Source organism: Falco naumanni, chromosome 3 (genome assembly GCF_017639655.2).
Source record: "Falco naumanni isolate bFalNau1 chromosome 3, bFalNau1.pat, whole genome shotgun sequence".
Taxonomy (NCBI): Eukaryota; Metazoa; Chordata; class Aves; order Falconiformes; family Falconidae; genus Falco; species Falco naumanni.
This window is the reverse complement of record NC_054056.1, coordinates 19,363,185-19,380,518: the sequence shown is the minus strand read 5'-3', so window position 1 is coordinate 19,380,518 and position 17,334 is coordinate 19,363,185. Positions and strand designations below refer to the sequence as shown.

Genomic DNA, 17,334 nt, shown 5'->3' with positions numbered 1-17,334 from the left:
ATGGTTTGGTGGTGGGCTGGGCAGTGCTGGGTTAAGGGTTGGGCTTGGTGATCTCAAAGGTCTTTTCCAACTGAAATGATTCTGTGATTCTGAAAGCAGCAAGAGTGGGAGGGGGAGCACCAGCTCACCCCCTTCTCCTTGCTGTGGGACACATGGATGGAGACAGACAGCCCGGGGAGCCCATACAACTCTTTGCAGCAGAGATGGACAGTGGTAGAAGAGGAGCCAGTGGAAGCACTTGCGTGGAAAGCTGGAGACGGTTGGCTGCACGGTAATGAAGGCAGGTGAGACACAGCCTGGCACAGCATCCGTGCCAGGGGAGGACTCCTTGCTGGGGTACCCATGTGCTCAGCCCTTGTGTGAACGAGGCCCCCCCAGCTCTGCCGTGAATTACCCACAAGGGGTTAGGGAGCCTCATGTCCAGTCTTGGAGCCCGAGCTGCCAGGCGATTCCCACATGGCCGAAGGGTGCCAGGGAGCGAGGCAGAGGGCTGCTCCATCGCCCCACTGCCCCGGGACTGCTGAGCTGAAGCTGAACGCACAGACCTTCCTCCTCCGTGCTGCATGCGGGAGGCTGAGGAGTCCTGGCGCATGCCTCAGACAGCGAGGGGCTGCCGCCTCTGCTCCTGCTGAGCCAGTGCTGCAGGTCCAGGTTGCCCCACGTGCTCCAAGACTTTATTTTTTCTGTCCTTTTATTTTTTTTTTCTCCGTTTTTCTTCTGTGGAAAGAGTTGTAGGTTTGTGTTTGGGAAAGTCCAAATTAATTAAGACCAATTGTAGGCATAGCAATTACGGGCAGGGTTTAGGTAGTAGATGGAGGGAAGCAAAGCAATCAACGGCAGGCCGTCCGCACACCTCGGCGGCAGCACGGGAGGAAAGCCTTGGCATCTGGGAAGTGCCTTTTGAAAGTGGCCAGGGTGCGTTTGCTACAATAATCCACTGAAACAACAGCCGTCTAAAAATAAGGTTGTTTTCTGTACTAAGCTCCTTTTAACTTCGTTAGTCATCACCAGCTCCCAAAATAAGCTCCGTGTAACAGTCTCTCCTAGTAGCGGCTGTAAACAAACTTGGGGAGGCGGGAGGGGAAGGGAAGGGGAGCAGCGGGCGGCCCCGGGACGGCGAGGCCGGGGTCGGGGCCGGGGGGGAGGGGGGCTCGGGGGGCCGGGGGCGGCCGCGGGCCCCGCGCTGCGCCGCCGCCTCTGCCTGCGCCGGCTGGCGGGGCCTTGGAGCGGAGCCACGGTGGTCCGGGCAACGGCATTAAACAGGAGGAAACAGACGGGGGATTCCGTCATTTCGGGGGGAGCGCGGGGGGGGCGGGCAGGAAAGGAGAGTCCCGCTGAGGGGAGCGCGGCTGCCGCCCGCCCCGCGCCTCACCCCGGCTCCGGCGTCCCGGGAAGGCGCCGGGATCTCCCCCCCCCCCCGCCCCGTCGGGCAGCGACCCAGGACCGGGGCGGGGGGGACGGACACGGGACACCCCCACCCTGCCGGTAGCGCCGAGCGCCGCCCCGGGGCCGCGCCGTCGGAGGGGGGCGCTGCAGCACCGCCCCATACCCGCCCCGCTCCGCAGCGCCCCCTGGCGGTGCCCGGCGGTGCAAGGCCGCTCCGCGCCTCTTGCGCGGGTGGCGGGCGGCGAGCTCCGCGGCCGCGGAACCCACGGCGGGGCGCCTGGGGGGAGGCGTGGGGGCCGGGGCCGCCGCGGGGTGAGGGGTCTGTCCCCCTCCCGATTCGGTTTTCCTTGAACGAAAAGCGCCGCCAGTGCTGGTCGGGTGCCGGTGTTTCCCCCGAGGGGGCGGCCGGGTGGGCTGCGCCGCGCGGTGGGGACCGGCCGCCGTCGTGATTTAGTGGAGGAGCTCGCCCCGAGGAGCCGGCCGCGGCCTCCCGTTCCCCAGAGGCAGGCAGGATTTCGTTTATATTGGATTTATTTCCAACCACATATGGGTGTCAGGCACTAGATTTATGATTTTTTTATTTTTCTTTTTTTTCCCCCCTTCATACACCAAATATGCTCAAACCCACCCCGCCTCGCCGCCATCCACCCCCCCAGGAAAGCGCAGGCCCCTGCTCCTGCCAGCTGCGGGGGCAGGGTGGGGGGGGTGGGGGGGGGCGCTCGGAGCGGGAGCGGGGCCGAGGGGGCTCGGAGCGGCGGGGGCGCCCCCCGCGCCGCGGGCAGCCCCTCCTGTGCCGGGGTGTCACGGCCACGTCGGGAGCCGGGACGGGGCATCCCGGAGGTGGGAGGCGGGAGGAGGAGTCGCGGTGGGCTGGAAGCCTCTCCTTTCACCGCTACGGAGCGATGAGATACAACTGTGTTGCTGAGATATTTACAGGATAATAATAAATAAAATAATAATAATAAATCTGGAGCGACTGAGACCGAGTCCGCCGGGTCTGTTAGCAATTTAGCAGAACGGGATTTTCCTTTCCCTCGCCTGCCAGTTGATGCTCTTTTCCAAATTTCCACAGCGGGGGAAGCCTGCGATTTTTTACATAATGATTTCAGCATGCGAGGCTGCCTGCCTCGCTTTTTTTATTATTATTTTATTTTCCCCCCTCCCCGCCTGCCCCCCCGCCTTCCCTCCGCGACCCGCCGCGCCGCGCTCCCCCGCGGCAGGGGGGCACCCGCTCCCGCCGGCTGCCGGGACCCCGCGGGCGGCGGCGGGACCGGGGCTGGGCGGACAGGGGGGGCTCGTCGCTGCCCGCCGGTGCCCGCCTCCCGCTGGCCGCCCGCCGTCGGCGTGGCCGGGGCCCAGCTGACATCACGGGGCCGGGGCGGGGAGAGGGGCCGGGAGGGGAAGGGAGGTGGGGGGGTGTTTTCCAGCTTTAAAAAGGCGGCGCCGGGCGCGCAGCCCTGCGTCAGAGCGAGACTTCCCCGCTCCGCACACCCCCTCGCCCCCGGCCCCGCCTAAGGCACCGGGCGGGCGGGCAGCGCCCGCCGCCCCGTCGCGGGCAGTGCCGCCGAAGTCCCCACGCACACCCGCCCTCCCCTCCATGCCCCGGCCCCGGGGGGGCGGCGGCGGCGGCGAGCTCGTGTGCCTCCGCGGGCGCGGCTCCCACGCCGGGGGCGGCGCGGCCCCGGCCTCCGGGGCGTGAAGGCGGGCGGGGGGGGGGCGCGGCAGCGGGGCAGGCGGCGAGGGGCCCGACAGCGGCCCGGGGCGCGGCGCCGGGGCTCCGCCGCCCCGCCGGGTGGATGCCAAGCGCTGCCCCGCCGGCCGCCGCCGCGCCGCCGTCGCGGGACCCAGGCAGCGGGAGAGAGGGGCCGGCGGCGGCCCCGCAGCGCGGCCCGCTCGGCAGCACCATGAAGGCGGCAGAGGAAGGTAACGGGCGGGCGGGCGCGTCCCCCGGGGCTCCTCCGCCGCGGCACGGAGGTTTGCCGGCGGCCGCTCACCGAGCTGGCTCCGCCGCCTGCCGCCAGGCCCGGGCCCGCTCCCGGTGGCCGGGGCAGCGCCGCAGGGGCTCGGAGGCGCCGGCGACGACCTGGGGTCGGGCCGGGGGAAAAGCCGCGGAGGAGCTCGGGGATTCCCCCCGCGGAGTCGGGGCTGCTCGGGGGGAAGGTCGCGATACAGCCCACAATCGCGGCCGTGCCTCGCGTGGCGGGGGCAGGAGGGACCCCCCGGGGAAAGCGGCTCCGGGCAGCGTCGGGCGCCGGGCGAGGCACCGGAGCGGCCGGGCGCGTCGCGGCCGGGCTGCGGAGCTGGGCCTCGCGTGTCCCCCCGCGCCCCCGGGGCTGCCGGCCCCCGCCGCCGGCCCGGCTCCGGGGCAGCCTGGCCCTGCGATTCCGGCTCTGTCCCGACTCCTTTCCATGCCCCGCAGTAACTCCGCAGTAACCAGAAGTGCGCCGAAAACACGGCGGCAAAGTTTCTAGGGAGAGGGACGGATGGTGGGCGGGGGGCTGGAGTAGCTGCTCGCCCGGGCTGAACTTGACCCTGCCAGGAGCTGGAGCCGGGACCGGCTTCTCCTGCGCCAGTCGGGACAACCCCTCCCTCCGCCGCGGAGCATCGCGATCCAGCACCGCTGCGCCCCCCGGGGAAAGCCCCGCTTGCCTCTGCCCGCGCCCCGGGAGCGGGACCGGCACCGGGCATCGCCGCGGCAGGTGCGGGCCCGGGGGCAGCCCTGCCGTGCCCCGGCCCCCCGCCCGCTGCCGGGCTGCCCGCCGGTCTCCGCGGTCGGGGGGGGGGGGGGGCGGGGGGCGCCCCGGCCCGCGCATTGCGGGGGGACGTGGGGAGGAAGCGGAGGGGTTTATTCCGCGCGAGGGACGGGGGGCTCCTTCCGTGGGGCGGGCCGCGGCAGCTGGAGGGGCGCTCAGCGCCCATCTCCTCAGTTTGCTCGGGGCTTTGTTTTTTGGTTGTGTTTGGGTTTGTTGTTGTTTTTTTTTTTTTTGACACAGATGTTTTCACTCCGGGGGTTCATTTCACTTGACAGGATCCTGCCAGCGCGAGAGCTGCAAGCGCGGCTGTGACTGTGGCTCCGCTTTTGAAGCATGCGAGCGCCTTTTTGGATGAAAGTTAATTACGTTTTATTTAATAGCATTGGCTTGCGTGCCCTTCGCGCGCGGGGACCTCCGCGGGCTGCAGGGACGGCGCGTCCAGCGCTCGGGGCTCCAGGGGCACCAGCGCACCAACCCGCAAAAACTGCGCCCAAAGGCAGCTGATACAAAATCCGTACCGGAGCGTCTTGTCAAAAAAACCCTCAAAAACCAAAAAACAAGCCCCCCCCCGCCTTTATTTCTGTGGCGTTTCTGATGCCTGTGCTAAAATGTCGCCAGCCCTCGTCAATAGTTCTCTTCCCTGTTGATGTATTTTGTAAGGGACTAAGAAAACGAGGCCAGCCAGAAAGTGTGACCCAATCAAGGAAACACGCAGGGGAGCCCTGCAAAGCAGGATTGCTGCCGCCAAATTAAGGTGCCCCTTGATTGCCAAACTCCGGCAATCAGAGAAAATACTTTATTTCTTGCTTAGTCGGGGAAGAAACTCTTGCAGCGTGCCCCGGTGGGAGGACCCCACTTTTTTGCTTTAGGTGGGAGCGAGGGGTCCTTCGGCGCGGGGACCCCAGCGGGTTAGCGCCGCGTACGAGTGAGACTCCACAAGCGGCACGGGGAGGGGGTCGCCAGGGCACACCGGCCCCCGCACCCCCCACCGGCCCCTTTGGCTCTCCCGTTTAATGGCACTGTTTTAACTGGATTATTCCCTGGCGCCACGCTGTTACTCTGTCCCCACGTGTGACATCGCTTCGGTTGTGCCTCTCCGCCGCATATCTCCCCCCTCCCTCCGGCGGGGTGGGGGGCGACCCACGCGGTTCAGGGCAGCGCTGGTAGTTTATGGAACTGGCAAATCAAAGCCGCCCGTAAACAAGTTTGGGGCGACGTACCCGGCTCGCAGGTACCAGATGTGGGAGAGGCAAAGGGGCGAGAGCAGCGGGGCCTTGGGAGCTCCTGCTTGGCTCCCCGCCCCGGGGGGAGATGGCAGGAACCCGGCAGGGAGGGGGCCTGCGCCCCGGGGGTCGGGGCTGTCCCGCCTGCAGGCCCGGGACGGGTGGCACGTCAGCCCGCGCCCTCGGGGCAGGGGCTGCGGGAGGCGGCCGGGCAAAGCGGGGTGCTTGTCCCCGCGGCGCAGCCCCTCGCCCGGGCTGGGGGCGAGCCTGCCCCAGCATCCCGGGGAGAGCACGGCCCCGAGGGGCTGGCAGCCGCGGGCGGAGTGGCTCCGCGGCTGCCAAGGCCTTTTGCGCACTCGGGTGACTCAGCCCCGGCACTTCGGGGAGGCGGCTGCGAGCAGGAGACCGAGGGCAGCCTCACGGCGGCCACCCGACGGCTGCCTCGCCTCCGCCTCAGAGCAGACCCTATCCCCCCTCGGTGCAGAGCCCGGCCCCGCGGCGGGGCCGCCCGCTGGCAGCACCCCGGAGCCAGGGGTCCTGCGTGCCGGGGGCTGCCCCCTCGGGTCCCAGTGCACGTCGGTGCCCGCTGGCTCCTGCAAGAGACTGGACGGCAGCGCGGCTCGTCCCGGCAAGGAGCGAGGAAAGCGTAACAGGCTCTGATGGAAAAAAATGGTGTTTTCCTGGCACTTTGTAACGGAGATTTCAGCCATAAGCCTGGAAAATGGTATTCCCTGAGTTTGTAAGGGAACACCATTTCCATAAGAGTTTTAAAAAACAACTATTCCTTTTGAAATCTGGCCTGGAGCTCGGGAGCCGGGGCGAGCCGAGCTGCTAGGGCTCCTTTGCCTGGCGGAGACTTCCAAACGTCCGTAATCTGACAGGAGTGCGTTTCAAAACAGAAAAAAAAATAGTTTAATGTATTTTTAAAATTGATTTTTAACGCCGCCGCTCGCCTGGCCCCGCCGCCGGGGCCCTTCGCAGGCGCTGCCGGTGCCTCGGCCCGGGACCTTCCCCTTCTGGCGCAGGAGGCAGCCGGGAACGCTGCGGGTCCCGCTTTAATGCGCTTTTTATAGCAGTTGGCACTAGTGGGTGCTGCAACTAAGCAAAATAAATAATAAATAAACGACAGCGAAGCCTCCTGCCTCGCAGAGGCGGCGCGGTGGGGACCCTCGGGGGAAGCCTTAGCAGCAGGCAGCGAAGAGGGGGACGGACCGGTGTCCCAGACGGGCGAACAGAGCCCCCCCAGCCCCCCCCCCCCAAGCCCCCCGGCCGAGAGCGGGAAGCGCCGCTCCTGCCCCGGAGCCCTCGGGCAGGTCGCTGCCGCCGGGCGGGAGCAGGTGAATGTCTCGCTGCCGCGGCCTCCCCATCCCGCCCCCGCCGAGCCGGGGGTGTATGTGGGGAGGTACTCCCCCCAGCCCGGTGCCGGGACCCCCGCGCGAGGGGCGCAGTCGCGGTCCCGGAGGGGGTTTCCCGCAGCGCGCAGGCTGCGCGTGGGGGACTGAGCCCAGACCGGGGGGTGCGGGGCGGGGGTGTGTGTGTGCGGGGCGGTTGTTTGCATCGACCCGGAAACATCAGCAGCGGGCGGGAGGCGGATCAGAGGCGGTGGCAGCGAGATAGGCCGCCCGTCGGGGCCGGGGTCACGTTACCGCCCGCAGCCGCCGCGTCCTGCGCCGTGCCGGGGCTGCGGCAGCCCGTGAGCCGGCCGGCAGCGGCTGTCCGGGCGCAGCGGGGCGGGCCCGACGGGGCGGGCCGGGGATCGCGGTGCCGGAGCGTGGCGGGGGTCGCGGCGGAGCCATGACGGGCGTGGAGGCCGAGCAGGAGTTTGATTTCGATTTCCTCTTCGAGTTCAAGCACAGCGATGAGGGCGGAGGTGGGTGGCGATGGGGCACCGGGGGCGCTGGCGGACGGGTGTTGCGGGGATCCTCCCCCCGCACAGCCCGGTTGGAAAGGGGGGAAGGTTTTCCTCCCTGGGGGGAGGGGGGCTGGTCCCCGCCGCAACGTGGGGGAGCGCGACCCTGCCCCTGCAGCACCCGGGTGAGCGGTGGGGGGGAGGAGGAGGCGGACGGTGCCTCAGTTGTAAAACTTCGGGACTTTGCGCTATGCAGACCCCTGCGCTGCCCGCTCCATGGCTGCCCCCACCTGCCCGCGGCCCCCGCGCTGCGGGGGGCGGCCCCGGCACAGCCCTCAGCGCCCCGAAGCCCCTGGGGGCGGGCGTGGAGGTTGGGTCTTGCCCCTTACAGCGGCGGGCCAGAGCCCGCTCCTGCCCCCCTGCCAGCCCCCGGGAGCCGGAGCTAGTTAGGCTCGGGGTTTAGCTTGAAGGTCACCCGTAAATAAAAATAACGGGCCTGGATTTATCCCGGGTCACACCGTTCATAACGGCGGTGTCTCGGTCCGGCTGACTCGGTTTATGGCTTGGAACAGCCCTGGCGGTGGAAGGGGGCGGCGAGCAGGGCTGGGACCGACCCAGGGAGGGAGAGTCACCCCGTGCTGGCCTCGGTGGCTGCTCACCAGGAGCCAGGCTGCCCGCCCCCCCCGGCCCTGCTCTCCCTTCGGCTCTGAAACTGCAGCAGGTTCCCAAACCCTGGCCCGCCAAGATGCAGGTGGAGGTGCAGAGCTCCCCTTCCTGATGCTCTCCAGTTGCCCAGCTCCCTGGCACATTGGTGGTGTCCAAATAGTTGCTTGGAGCTTCTCAGATTTTAGAAAAACCTGCAGTTTTAAGAGTTTCACTCAGCTTTTCAGCCGAGTGTCCCAGTAGTTAGACACCTGGGAAGTGGAGGGGCCTGAGTGTGTTAAAGTGTTAAAGTCCTAATGAGAGAAGTACCTAACTCCATTAGGCAATTTTGAAACGTGAATTTAAACATGGACCTAGTCATGGCTTTGTCTTTAGAAAGGTAAAATAGCCCTCACCTCTGCAAAGCCCCTCTGAGCTGCAGGTGGTCAGCATTCCTGCTTCAAGAATGTGAATAAAACCTGATGGTGCCCTGTGCCCGGTGCCTTGCAGGATCAGCCCATTAACAGTAGAAAGGAACAAAACCTTTGCTCTGCGAAATTAACTGGAGAAAAAAAAAATCTGAATTTTTTATGTTGTCACAAAGTGAAATGTAAGATGTGAAGGTGTGCTCGCAAATCAAGGGGTCCAGTTTCTTGTCCTAGTTACACTTAATGCAAGTGTGGATTTGCTGGAACAGAGCTGTTGCAGACCTGCGCTGCTCTGTCTGATACTGGGTTGGGCTCAAGATATTAAAACACACTACTGGAAGTGACTTGGTACTAAATGCACGTAAGGCGCTGGGGGCCTCTGTGGCTCAAGGTCGTGGCAGCAGCCCCAGGTTGAAGCGTACCTGCCTCTTGTCCACGCCGTCGCTGTCAGGTAACCTGGCACAGCTGCGTTAGGCGATGCAGTTTCATGCTTTTGCACCCTCCTCTCTCCTGTCCCTCAAGACTGGCCCTAATTCCTCCTGGTGAGGAAAGCATCAGCATGTTACGAACGCTGACTCTGTATGTGTATGTGATGAATTTTGTCAGTACAGAAGTTATGGAGAAGAACGTGCTTTTCCAGAAATTATAGCTGGTGGGTTTTAGCTCACAAGCTGAGGACTGGGTCCCGTTCCTAGCTCTGGCTTCGGGGCTTTTGTATTTGGTGGGCATGCTTTCTGTGTGCTGCCTGGAAATGTAAGATACCTGAGTGTATTGGGAAGTCTTTGGATCTTGCTTCTCTCAATTTTGAGTACTGTTGTGTGAGAAGTTGTATGACACAGTGTATCTCTTGGCCCTTTAAAAGGTCACTTAAAAAATACACATAATAACTCTAGAGAGACTATTACTTGCCACCTGCCTTAGGGGAACTTGTTTCTTGGAACACTTGAGGCTTTCTTTTAAATTATATATATATATATAAAAATATAATTTTTTTTAAACTGGATTCCGAAGGCTGGTCTGAGCCTTTATATTGCTGAGCCTGGGCTGCAGATCTCCAGCAGACTTTGGTGTTTGAATTTCACCCTAGTCATGCACTAGATTTTAAGAGAACTGCTGGGCTCACAGCGCTTTTCACGCCAGTAATAATTATCCCTGTTATTTTGTTTCTTTACCTATTTATTTTTAATAAAAGACCTAAAGGCACTGATTCTGCAGCCAGCGGATGCTGCTGTTGCCCCCGCCTGTAAAGCCCACCTGGTGGGCGCGGAGCCGGGGCAGCCTGCGGAGCCCGTGGTCCCCTGCCTGGGGGGGGAGCTGTCTGGCTGCGTGGTGGGGACAGGCTGGAGGTGCCACCCAGCTGTGCCATGTCACCAGTGCCATCCATCTGCACGCCAGGCCAGGAGGCCGTGGAAAGGCCCGGGGGATGTATGTGGAAGTGCCTGGCCAGCGTCCTGGCAGCAGTGCAGTGCCAAGGACATCACCTTCCTCTGGAGCTGGAGGAAGCAGGGAAGGCGCTGAAGCTGCCTTACCGGCACTGCTTAGACCCTTTCTCTGAGCTGATTTCTGAAACGGAGAAGATCTTACCACTGCTGTACCACTTGGTTATATTTTTTTTTCAATGCAGGTGGTGGTGGTTGTGGTGGCACAGAGCGGCCATGTGGCCCGGCAGCAACTATAGGGGACTAATTTTGGGAGGAGAGGACTGTGATCTCTCAGGCAGGTCTGCACCTCGCTGTGACCACTGCAGTCGATTACCCCTGTCAGAGTAGCACCTCTTTCCCCATAGCTCCTGCCTGCCTTGTTTGAATGGAGCGTGAAGCTGCAGCATATTTTGAATAATCCGGTTTTATTTGTGGCACGCTCCGGTGTAATTTAATGACCCTTCCTCAGTAAACGGCCGGTCTCTGAAGGCAGGTGAGAGAGTGAGTTCAAAAGGTGGTGTTGCTCATCGTTCCTGACTGTTACCTGACGTGACATGCATCAGCGGGAACATCACAGAGTTGCTGTGGAACTGCGACAGCACAATCATTTTTCCTAAGTACCGTTTGCCTTGGAGTCGTTGCCAGCAAGAAAGGCGAGTGGGATCGCCGGAGGATGACACCAGAGAGGGCTGAGCTGATAAACAAAAGAAAGACAATAGCCGGCTGCGCTGCTGCGGCCAGCGTGGAGGCTCCTTTGCATTTGCAGCGCTCCCGGGAGCGGGTCGTCTTGGGAATAACAGCTGCAGTAATTAACGCAGCTTTTCCCTGTCTCCTAGGGAAGGTGGGCAAGGGGGGCGGCCGAGGGAGCTTGCCCCCCGCGAGGGGAAGGGGCAGGCTCCCCGTGCGGACCGGCGGTGGCTGGGGGGATGCAGGGTTTCCCCTCTGTCCTGCAGGGAAGTGCTGCTGCCGGAATGAACCTGGGGAAGGCGGGTGTGCTGCAAGCGCAGCGTGGGGCTGGGGGCAACCCGCAGAACGGCGTTAGCCAGGCTCAGAGTTCAGTGGCTGTTGTCTCTGATAGAAAAGTTTTGCTGCCTTGTCTCAGTAAGGCAAGGGGAGCCGGTGCAGGGGCTGCAGAGCCTCCCAGCATCAGGAGGGTGGGTGGCTCCTGCTCCCATCACAGCTCGCAGCACCAGGGGCATGCTGCTCCTGGTTGTGGGCTCCCCACGCGCAGCCCACCAGTGTCTCTGTCTGGCAATGGGAGACACGCAGGCGGCCCTGAGCTGGAGGGGCAGCGCTGAAGGAGTCCCTTCAGCAGAGCGGCAGCGAGGCGAGGCAGGGACAGTCTCCTGTGGACCAGCTTTTTGCTGCTGGTCCCCGTCGCACAGCAGGGCTGGAGGCATGCGAAGGGCAGGTTGTTCCCCTGCGTGTGGGCAAGGAGCCCGTTGGTGCAGGTCTGTGATGTGATCTGTCACCTTCCACGTTTCCACGCCGACCATGCAGCTCTGCGAGTGCTTTTATACACCCGGAGCTGCTCAATGGTTAGACCGTTGGTCGAGTGTGCGCTGCTGGCAGCGCTCGACGTGGCGTGCACAATAACCAGCAATTTCAGTGGAATTTCAGCTATCGCAAAGTAGTGAGACATCCATGTTTATCCTTCACCTGGCCTCTGCCAGTTGGGCTGGAGGGATAAGTGGTCCCAGAAACCAGAGCAGCTCAATAGATCCATCTTGTTCCAAAATCCTAGTTAACTGGAACCAGTTGGAAACTTGCTGTAATGGAAATTTTGGTTGTGTATAGTTTTTTTAACAGGATGCAGTTGATCGCGTTCTTTGCTTTAGTCTGCCTCCACTTTTGTTTTTCGTCTTGTGTTTTTTGTGTGTTCCAACTTCTCAGGGAGGCAATTAGGCCCACTTACATAAAAGCACATCTCTCGAGCAGCACCGCAGGGTACGAATGGTGAAGCACCGTTGTCTGAAGACTCGATTATTTGCTCTGAAGGTTTGCATAGGAAGAGTGTCCTCGAGACAAACTCAGTCTGCATACATCACCCTCCCAAGATAGCTTGTCTTGTGCTGTTCGGCTGCCAGCATTGGCAAGGATGCTGGTCCACAGCTTCTCCGCTGGCGCGGTGTGCCTGTTGGCTGGGTTGTTAGAGAGCTGTGCTTTTGTGTGTTTTGCCATGTCCCTCCACTTCAGCGGGGTATGTTACTGAGCAAGTATATTTGTGCCGCACCTCATATCATTCTTTTTTTGTTTGTCTGTTTGTTTTCTAGAACACTATAATTATACATCTTCAAATGTAAATGCTGGCTTGCCTCTAAATGTGGCACATTCCTCATTGTCAACTCCATGTCATGGCCTTCAGGCATCAAATCCCGTCATTTCAGTTGTCCCATCAACAAATCATCCTTCTGGTTATGGAGGACACATCGATGGCGGGGCCTCCGACTACTACCTGCCACCAAACATCAGACCTAATGGAGCTCCAGCGCTAGAGAGCCCTAGAATTGAGATCACTTCTTACATGGGACTTCATCATAACAATAACCAGTTTTTCCATGATGAGGTTGAGGAGGCCATCCCAAATGCCAAGCGGTCACCTTCCACTGCCACTTTAAACTTACCAAACATCGAGGCGTACAGAGACCCGTCCTGCCTGAGTCCAGCGAGTAGCTTGTCTTCCAGAAGCTGCAACTCTGAAGCGTCTTCCTACGAGTCCAACTACTCATATCCGTACACTTCACCCCAGACCTCCCCGTGGCAGTCGCCGTGCGTCTCTCCGAAGACCACTGACACAGAGGAGGGCTACCAGCGCAGCATGGTGGCCTGCACTCTGCTCAGTTCCCCAAGGCACTCTCCGTCAACGTCTCCCAGGACGAGCATCACAGAGGAGAACTGGCTGGGGGCTCGCAACTCCAGACCTCCGTCTCCCTGCAACAAGAGAAAGTATAGCCTCAACGGCCGGCAGACCTCCTACTCCCCGCACCACTCCCCCACACCTTCCCCACAGAACTCACCACGGGTGAGCATCACCGATGAGACGTGGCTGGGGAACACTAACCAGTACACCAGCTCCGCCATCGTTGCCGCCATCAATGCCCTCACCACCGACAGCACCATAGATATGAACGATGGGATTCCCATCAAGTCAAGGAAGACTGCCATCGACCATACCCCGTCCATGACTCTCAAAACTGAACCGGCTGGCGAGGATCATGGGACCATATCGCCAACCGCCGATTTGTCACCAGAAGATTTCTCCAGCTTTCAGCACATCAGGAAGGGAAACTTCTGCGAGCAGTACCTGTCTGTGCCACAGCATCCCTACCAGTGGGCCAAACCAAAGTCTCTGTCTCCAACATCCTACATGAGGTAAGGAACCCCAACTTGGAGGGCAATCCTGACAGTATCTTTATTGCATGCTTTTTTCCCCTCCTTGCCCTTCCTGTCTCTGTCTCCTGCCAAATCTGCCCATCTACCCATTGCGCGTAGCCCTGTCTTGTGATGCTGCCTCCGCTGTTGCCGTGGTGTGACCACGCGTAAAGCCTGCGGGGGTTAAAGAGGCTGTTCTAGGAGCTGGCCACACGTGGGTTGTATCTGGTTATCTGCTTCCTGGGGGACGAGCCCCAGCCCTGGCAGTCTGGACATGGGGCATTCAGAAGCTTGTCAGGCAGCGAGACAGTTCAGTACCATCAGACCTCTGGCTTTACTTGAAATGGATCATCCTGTCTTAGGTTTTGTTGCAGGACAAGGAGCTGGGCTCGTTACTGTGGCTGTTACAGGGCCTTTTACATTTACGCTTTGTAGACAGTGAGTACAAATGGAATAGGAGTACGGTTCTTTTGTGCATTATTTCAGCTTTTACTTCACTACACCTGAAAGCTGCTTATCAGTTGTCCTTCCTTCCTGCCCTTGCTGGACAGTGATTTTCTTTTTTCCCTCTTCCCCACTGCTTTTGTGTTGAAAGAAGAAAATCGTGTTTGTCAGCTGATCATACTTAATATACTGGTCGCGTTAATTTGTCGCAGGAGGACCCTGCGTAGGGAGAATTGCAGAACAGCCAGAGTCTGAGTTACATCCATTGCTTTCTGTTTTGATCTCGGTGCTGGTCTTTATTTTGAGGTCTTCTGAAGGCTGTATAGACAGAAGCACATGCTGCAGGAGGACAGTTTTGTTTTCCAGAAGTTTGCAGGCTGTGCTCAGTCGCTGGCTGTAATGGCCACCCCCTTTCCTCTTCCAGCCACCACCCCCCCGAACACCTGGCTTCCTGCTTTTGCATTTTCTCAGAATGAAAGAAGTGGGCTGAAATGTTTGAGTTAGGGATACGCGCCCTGGCTCTCAGCCTTGCCAGCCTCACTCTTCTCCAGCCAGCACCTCTCTGCTACGTACTGGCTCCCCAAACTGAGCCTGAGCAGCCCACAGCCCTTTGCGTTACAGCATGTCGTGCTGCAGTCCACTTCCTCATCATTCTCCTCCTCCTCCTCCTCTCCACGTTGCCCAAGCTTCTCACAGGACCCACGCTCAGTTCCACGTTGGGAAGTGCGGCAAGCCCTTTGGGTCTGGCCACCTGGAGGTGGGCACTGGCTGCCTTTCAGAGCTGAGATAGAGGCTTCTAACACCAGGCGACTCTTTGAAGCCTTCCCACGTACTTCAGCAAAGCCTTCCACGTGCTCCCACTGCAGTGCTGAGCAGCCCGCGCTGGTCAGAGGGGCCGCCGGCCGGCTCCTGCGCCGGGGGGCTGCTCTTTGCCCAGCACTTCCAGGGCACTGGTAGGACCAATCCGGCTTGTGCCCTTCAGTGGCAGCGGGGGCTGTGGGTGCTGTGCTGCTGTCCGTCGGGGGCAGCCGGCATGCCTGCGCGCTGACACAGACAACAAAGGTGAAGTGTACAAAACGGAGCCCCACTACGTTGTGTACTTAACATTTTTTCCACTGTTTTGGTCTTGTATAAAATATGTTTCCTGGTTCACAATATGTTTCCATGTGATCTCATTAACTCGTGCTCTAGGGCAGTTGGAAGTTACTGGTGAAATGTGATTTTAAGTTATTTTACCAATCAGATACACTGACCGTGCTTCCTTCCACCGAAAATACCTCCCGTTTTATGTATATGAAAGCGCTGGGCAAGTGAACACGGACGTCAACAGGATCACAGCCTACGCAACAGAAACTGTTATTTTAAATCTTTCCAAAAAAATTTGTTAAGAATTTGTCACAACAGAGCTGGATTTTTTTCCTGTTATGTTACACATCTGTTCTATTTCAAACACAAGGGCTGGAGGGGTGGGTTCCAAAAAACAACTTGGGCTCCAAAATCTAGCCGGTCATAATGATTTTGAGATAACCAGATTTGATTGCCTCCTCTGTCTCTTCCTGAATATGCGGTACAGTTTTCATCAAAAGCCAGCGTGCCTTGGAAAATCACTGACGCCTTTCCCTCCCTCTCTGGCATTCCCATCTCTTTGGGGGCAGGAGGGAGCCAGATCGGGCATACCCTCAGCCAGGTGCCGTCGCCCTTCCCAGGGTTTTGTGGCGGGCATCAGCCTGAGAGGGAAACCACTTTTTTCTGTTGTTTTAAAAATTGATGATGTTTTTCATTCGGTGTAATTAAAGCTCTACCCACTTTAGGCTTTCCGAGTCCCAGAGCAAGGGAATAATGAGTCCATAATAACGCCCGCCCTAACAGAAACACTTTCTGTTCTTTCTGTGCCTCGTGCTTCCCTCGGGTGCTCGCAAGGGCTGTGAGCCCAGCGGCTCAGCCAGGTCCTCGGGCTGCGGGCTCTGGGAGCAGGACCCCCGGGGCTGCAGGCTCTGGGAGCAGGCTGGGGCTGGCACCCCCCGGGCTGCGGGCACGTGGCTGCGCTCCTGTGTGGGGCTTGGTGCACGGGTGCTGAGGCTGCGAGGCAGGGTGGGTGGGCAGAGCCAGGGCTGAAGCCACATGGGGTCACCCAGCTGTGCCAGGGGGTTGCCCATGGTGCTTTGGCTGCAGCCCAGGGCCTCACGCCAAACCTTTGGATACAGGAAACGAGACGGGGCAGAGATTGTCTGAGGATGCTTCAGAACGAGCCCTGAGGTAGCGATGGGGACCGTGCCTTTTCCAGACCAATAGTTCAGTATTTGTGCGTTGTGCTATCTCACTCAAATGTGAGAAGCTTCTGCCTGTAGTCCTTTTATAGTTAACGTGGCAAATAGTTTCAAAAGAAGCGCTCTAGCAGGCAGCGATGGCATGAGCGGGTGATGCTGTGCTTTCCCAAGCCCTCGCTGTCCCAGTCGCGTTCCTTTCAGTGACATTCCCTGCTGCTCTGCAGTGCTGTGCAATGCAGAATCTCTCACAGGCAAAAATGCCAAAGCCGAAGTGGACGTACATGGCTGGGCTTCTGCCCTTGGGTACTGGGACACTGTTAGTAGCTGTTTCCAAAACTAAAATCCCATTTTTATTTTTTACCTGCTCATTAGCATGTCCCAAATCATCCTATATTACAACCAAAAGTATAGGCACTCATGGAAGTGCTGGGTTTCTGAGTATATTACACATTTTTTAGGACTTCCTCTTTAGCCTCTGTATTTGACCAAACACAGCCTGAAATTTCCTAGAGACAGTTCAGTACTCGTTGAAGAGTAATGTGTTGTACTTCTTTCAGGCATCATCAGTTTAATCCAGGAAGTATGTTGGCCTGTAACACTTGAGTTTTCATTAAATGTAGTGTTTTGTAGGGGAGGGGGAAGAGAAATGGTGGGGTTTCTTGGTTGGACGTATGGCATGTATGAGGTCTACCACACCAAAAAGGAGCTTCCAGAAATAGACACCCGGCTCCAGGTGGCTTATAAAAGCCCCCTACTGTATCTTCTTGTACAGTTTATTTTTTTAACCGTTGAAAGCCACATTTTCTTTAGCTGGAGTCTCTTTTTCAACCTCAAAAATATACCTGTATGTCCTTGACCTCACAGGCACAGGGTCATGCCGTTTTGCAGAGGGAGGCTGCGGTGAGGGCTGGGTACCAGTCTGCCCGCTGCCAGAGCACGTTTGGCTTTTATCTGCATCACTGGGCTTGTTTAGTTTTTGTGGATTTTTTGGATTCCACTTTTGTGACTGTGACAGTATTAAACCCAAGCATGCAAAAATTGTCCACTGAGGCCCCAAACCATATGATTTCCTTAAACATCATGATTTTAAAATGTCGCATGTGTTTTTCCTTCTTTCTTTTGATTTGTGGATCTTTGTTGCCCTTTTAAAATTTTTAAAATTTTTTTTTTACATAGATTTTTGTTCCAGATCATGAGATAGGGGACCGCCTTACTTGGGAGAAGCTGAGTTTCTCGATAAACTGGGACTTTCTGAAGATGGGAAAGGGCACCAGCTATCTTAAGAAGAGATAGTCCCCCGTGCAGCAGCACCGGATTTGCTGACCTGCACATTCATGGCCAACTTGCGTGTTTATGGCAAGCCAGAGGAAGTCCCTCAGACAAAGCAAAGGCAGGGCTGTCTGGGCAAGACCCAGTGAAGTGGGGACTGGTGGCTGTGTGTCGGTGACCATCTCCTGGGGCTCATTAGTATTAATTGAGGGGCAGGGAGAGCAGGCAGGGCAGAGCCCACAATGCCTCTGTTCTTTTTCTCTCTCTTGCCATATTCATG

The 17,334-nt window shown here is 59.1% G+C and overlaps 1 protein-coding gene across 4 annotated transcripts in view; it reads left to right on the top strand.

Annotated features, from left to right (window-relative positions):
• The first annotated feature begins 3,151 nt into the window (after positions 1-3,151).
• Positions 3,152-17,334, top strand: part of NFATC1 (nuclear factor of activated T cells 1) — a 111,479-nt gene continuing 97,296 nt past the window's right edge. The window contains exons 1-2 of one of the 4 annotated variants that reach the window (XM_040588070.1): positions 3,152-3,309; positions 11,976-13,074. In XM_040588070.1, the coding sequence (XP_040444004.1) occupies positions 3,183-3,309; positions 11,976-13,074 (1,226 nt within the window). In that variant the 5' untranslated portion in view covers positions 3,152-3,182. Of the gene's footprint in view, positions 3,310-7,052; positions 7,233-11,975; positions 13,075-17,334 lie in introns of those variants that run through there. The other 3 variants (XM_040588073.1, XM_040588072.1, XM_040588071.1) reach the window with 3 other exon arrangements.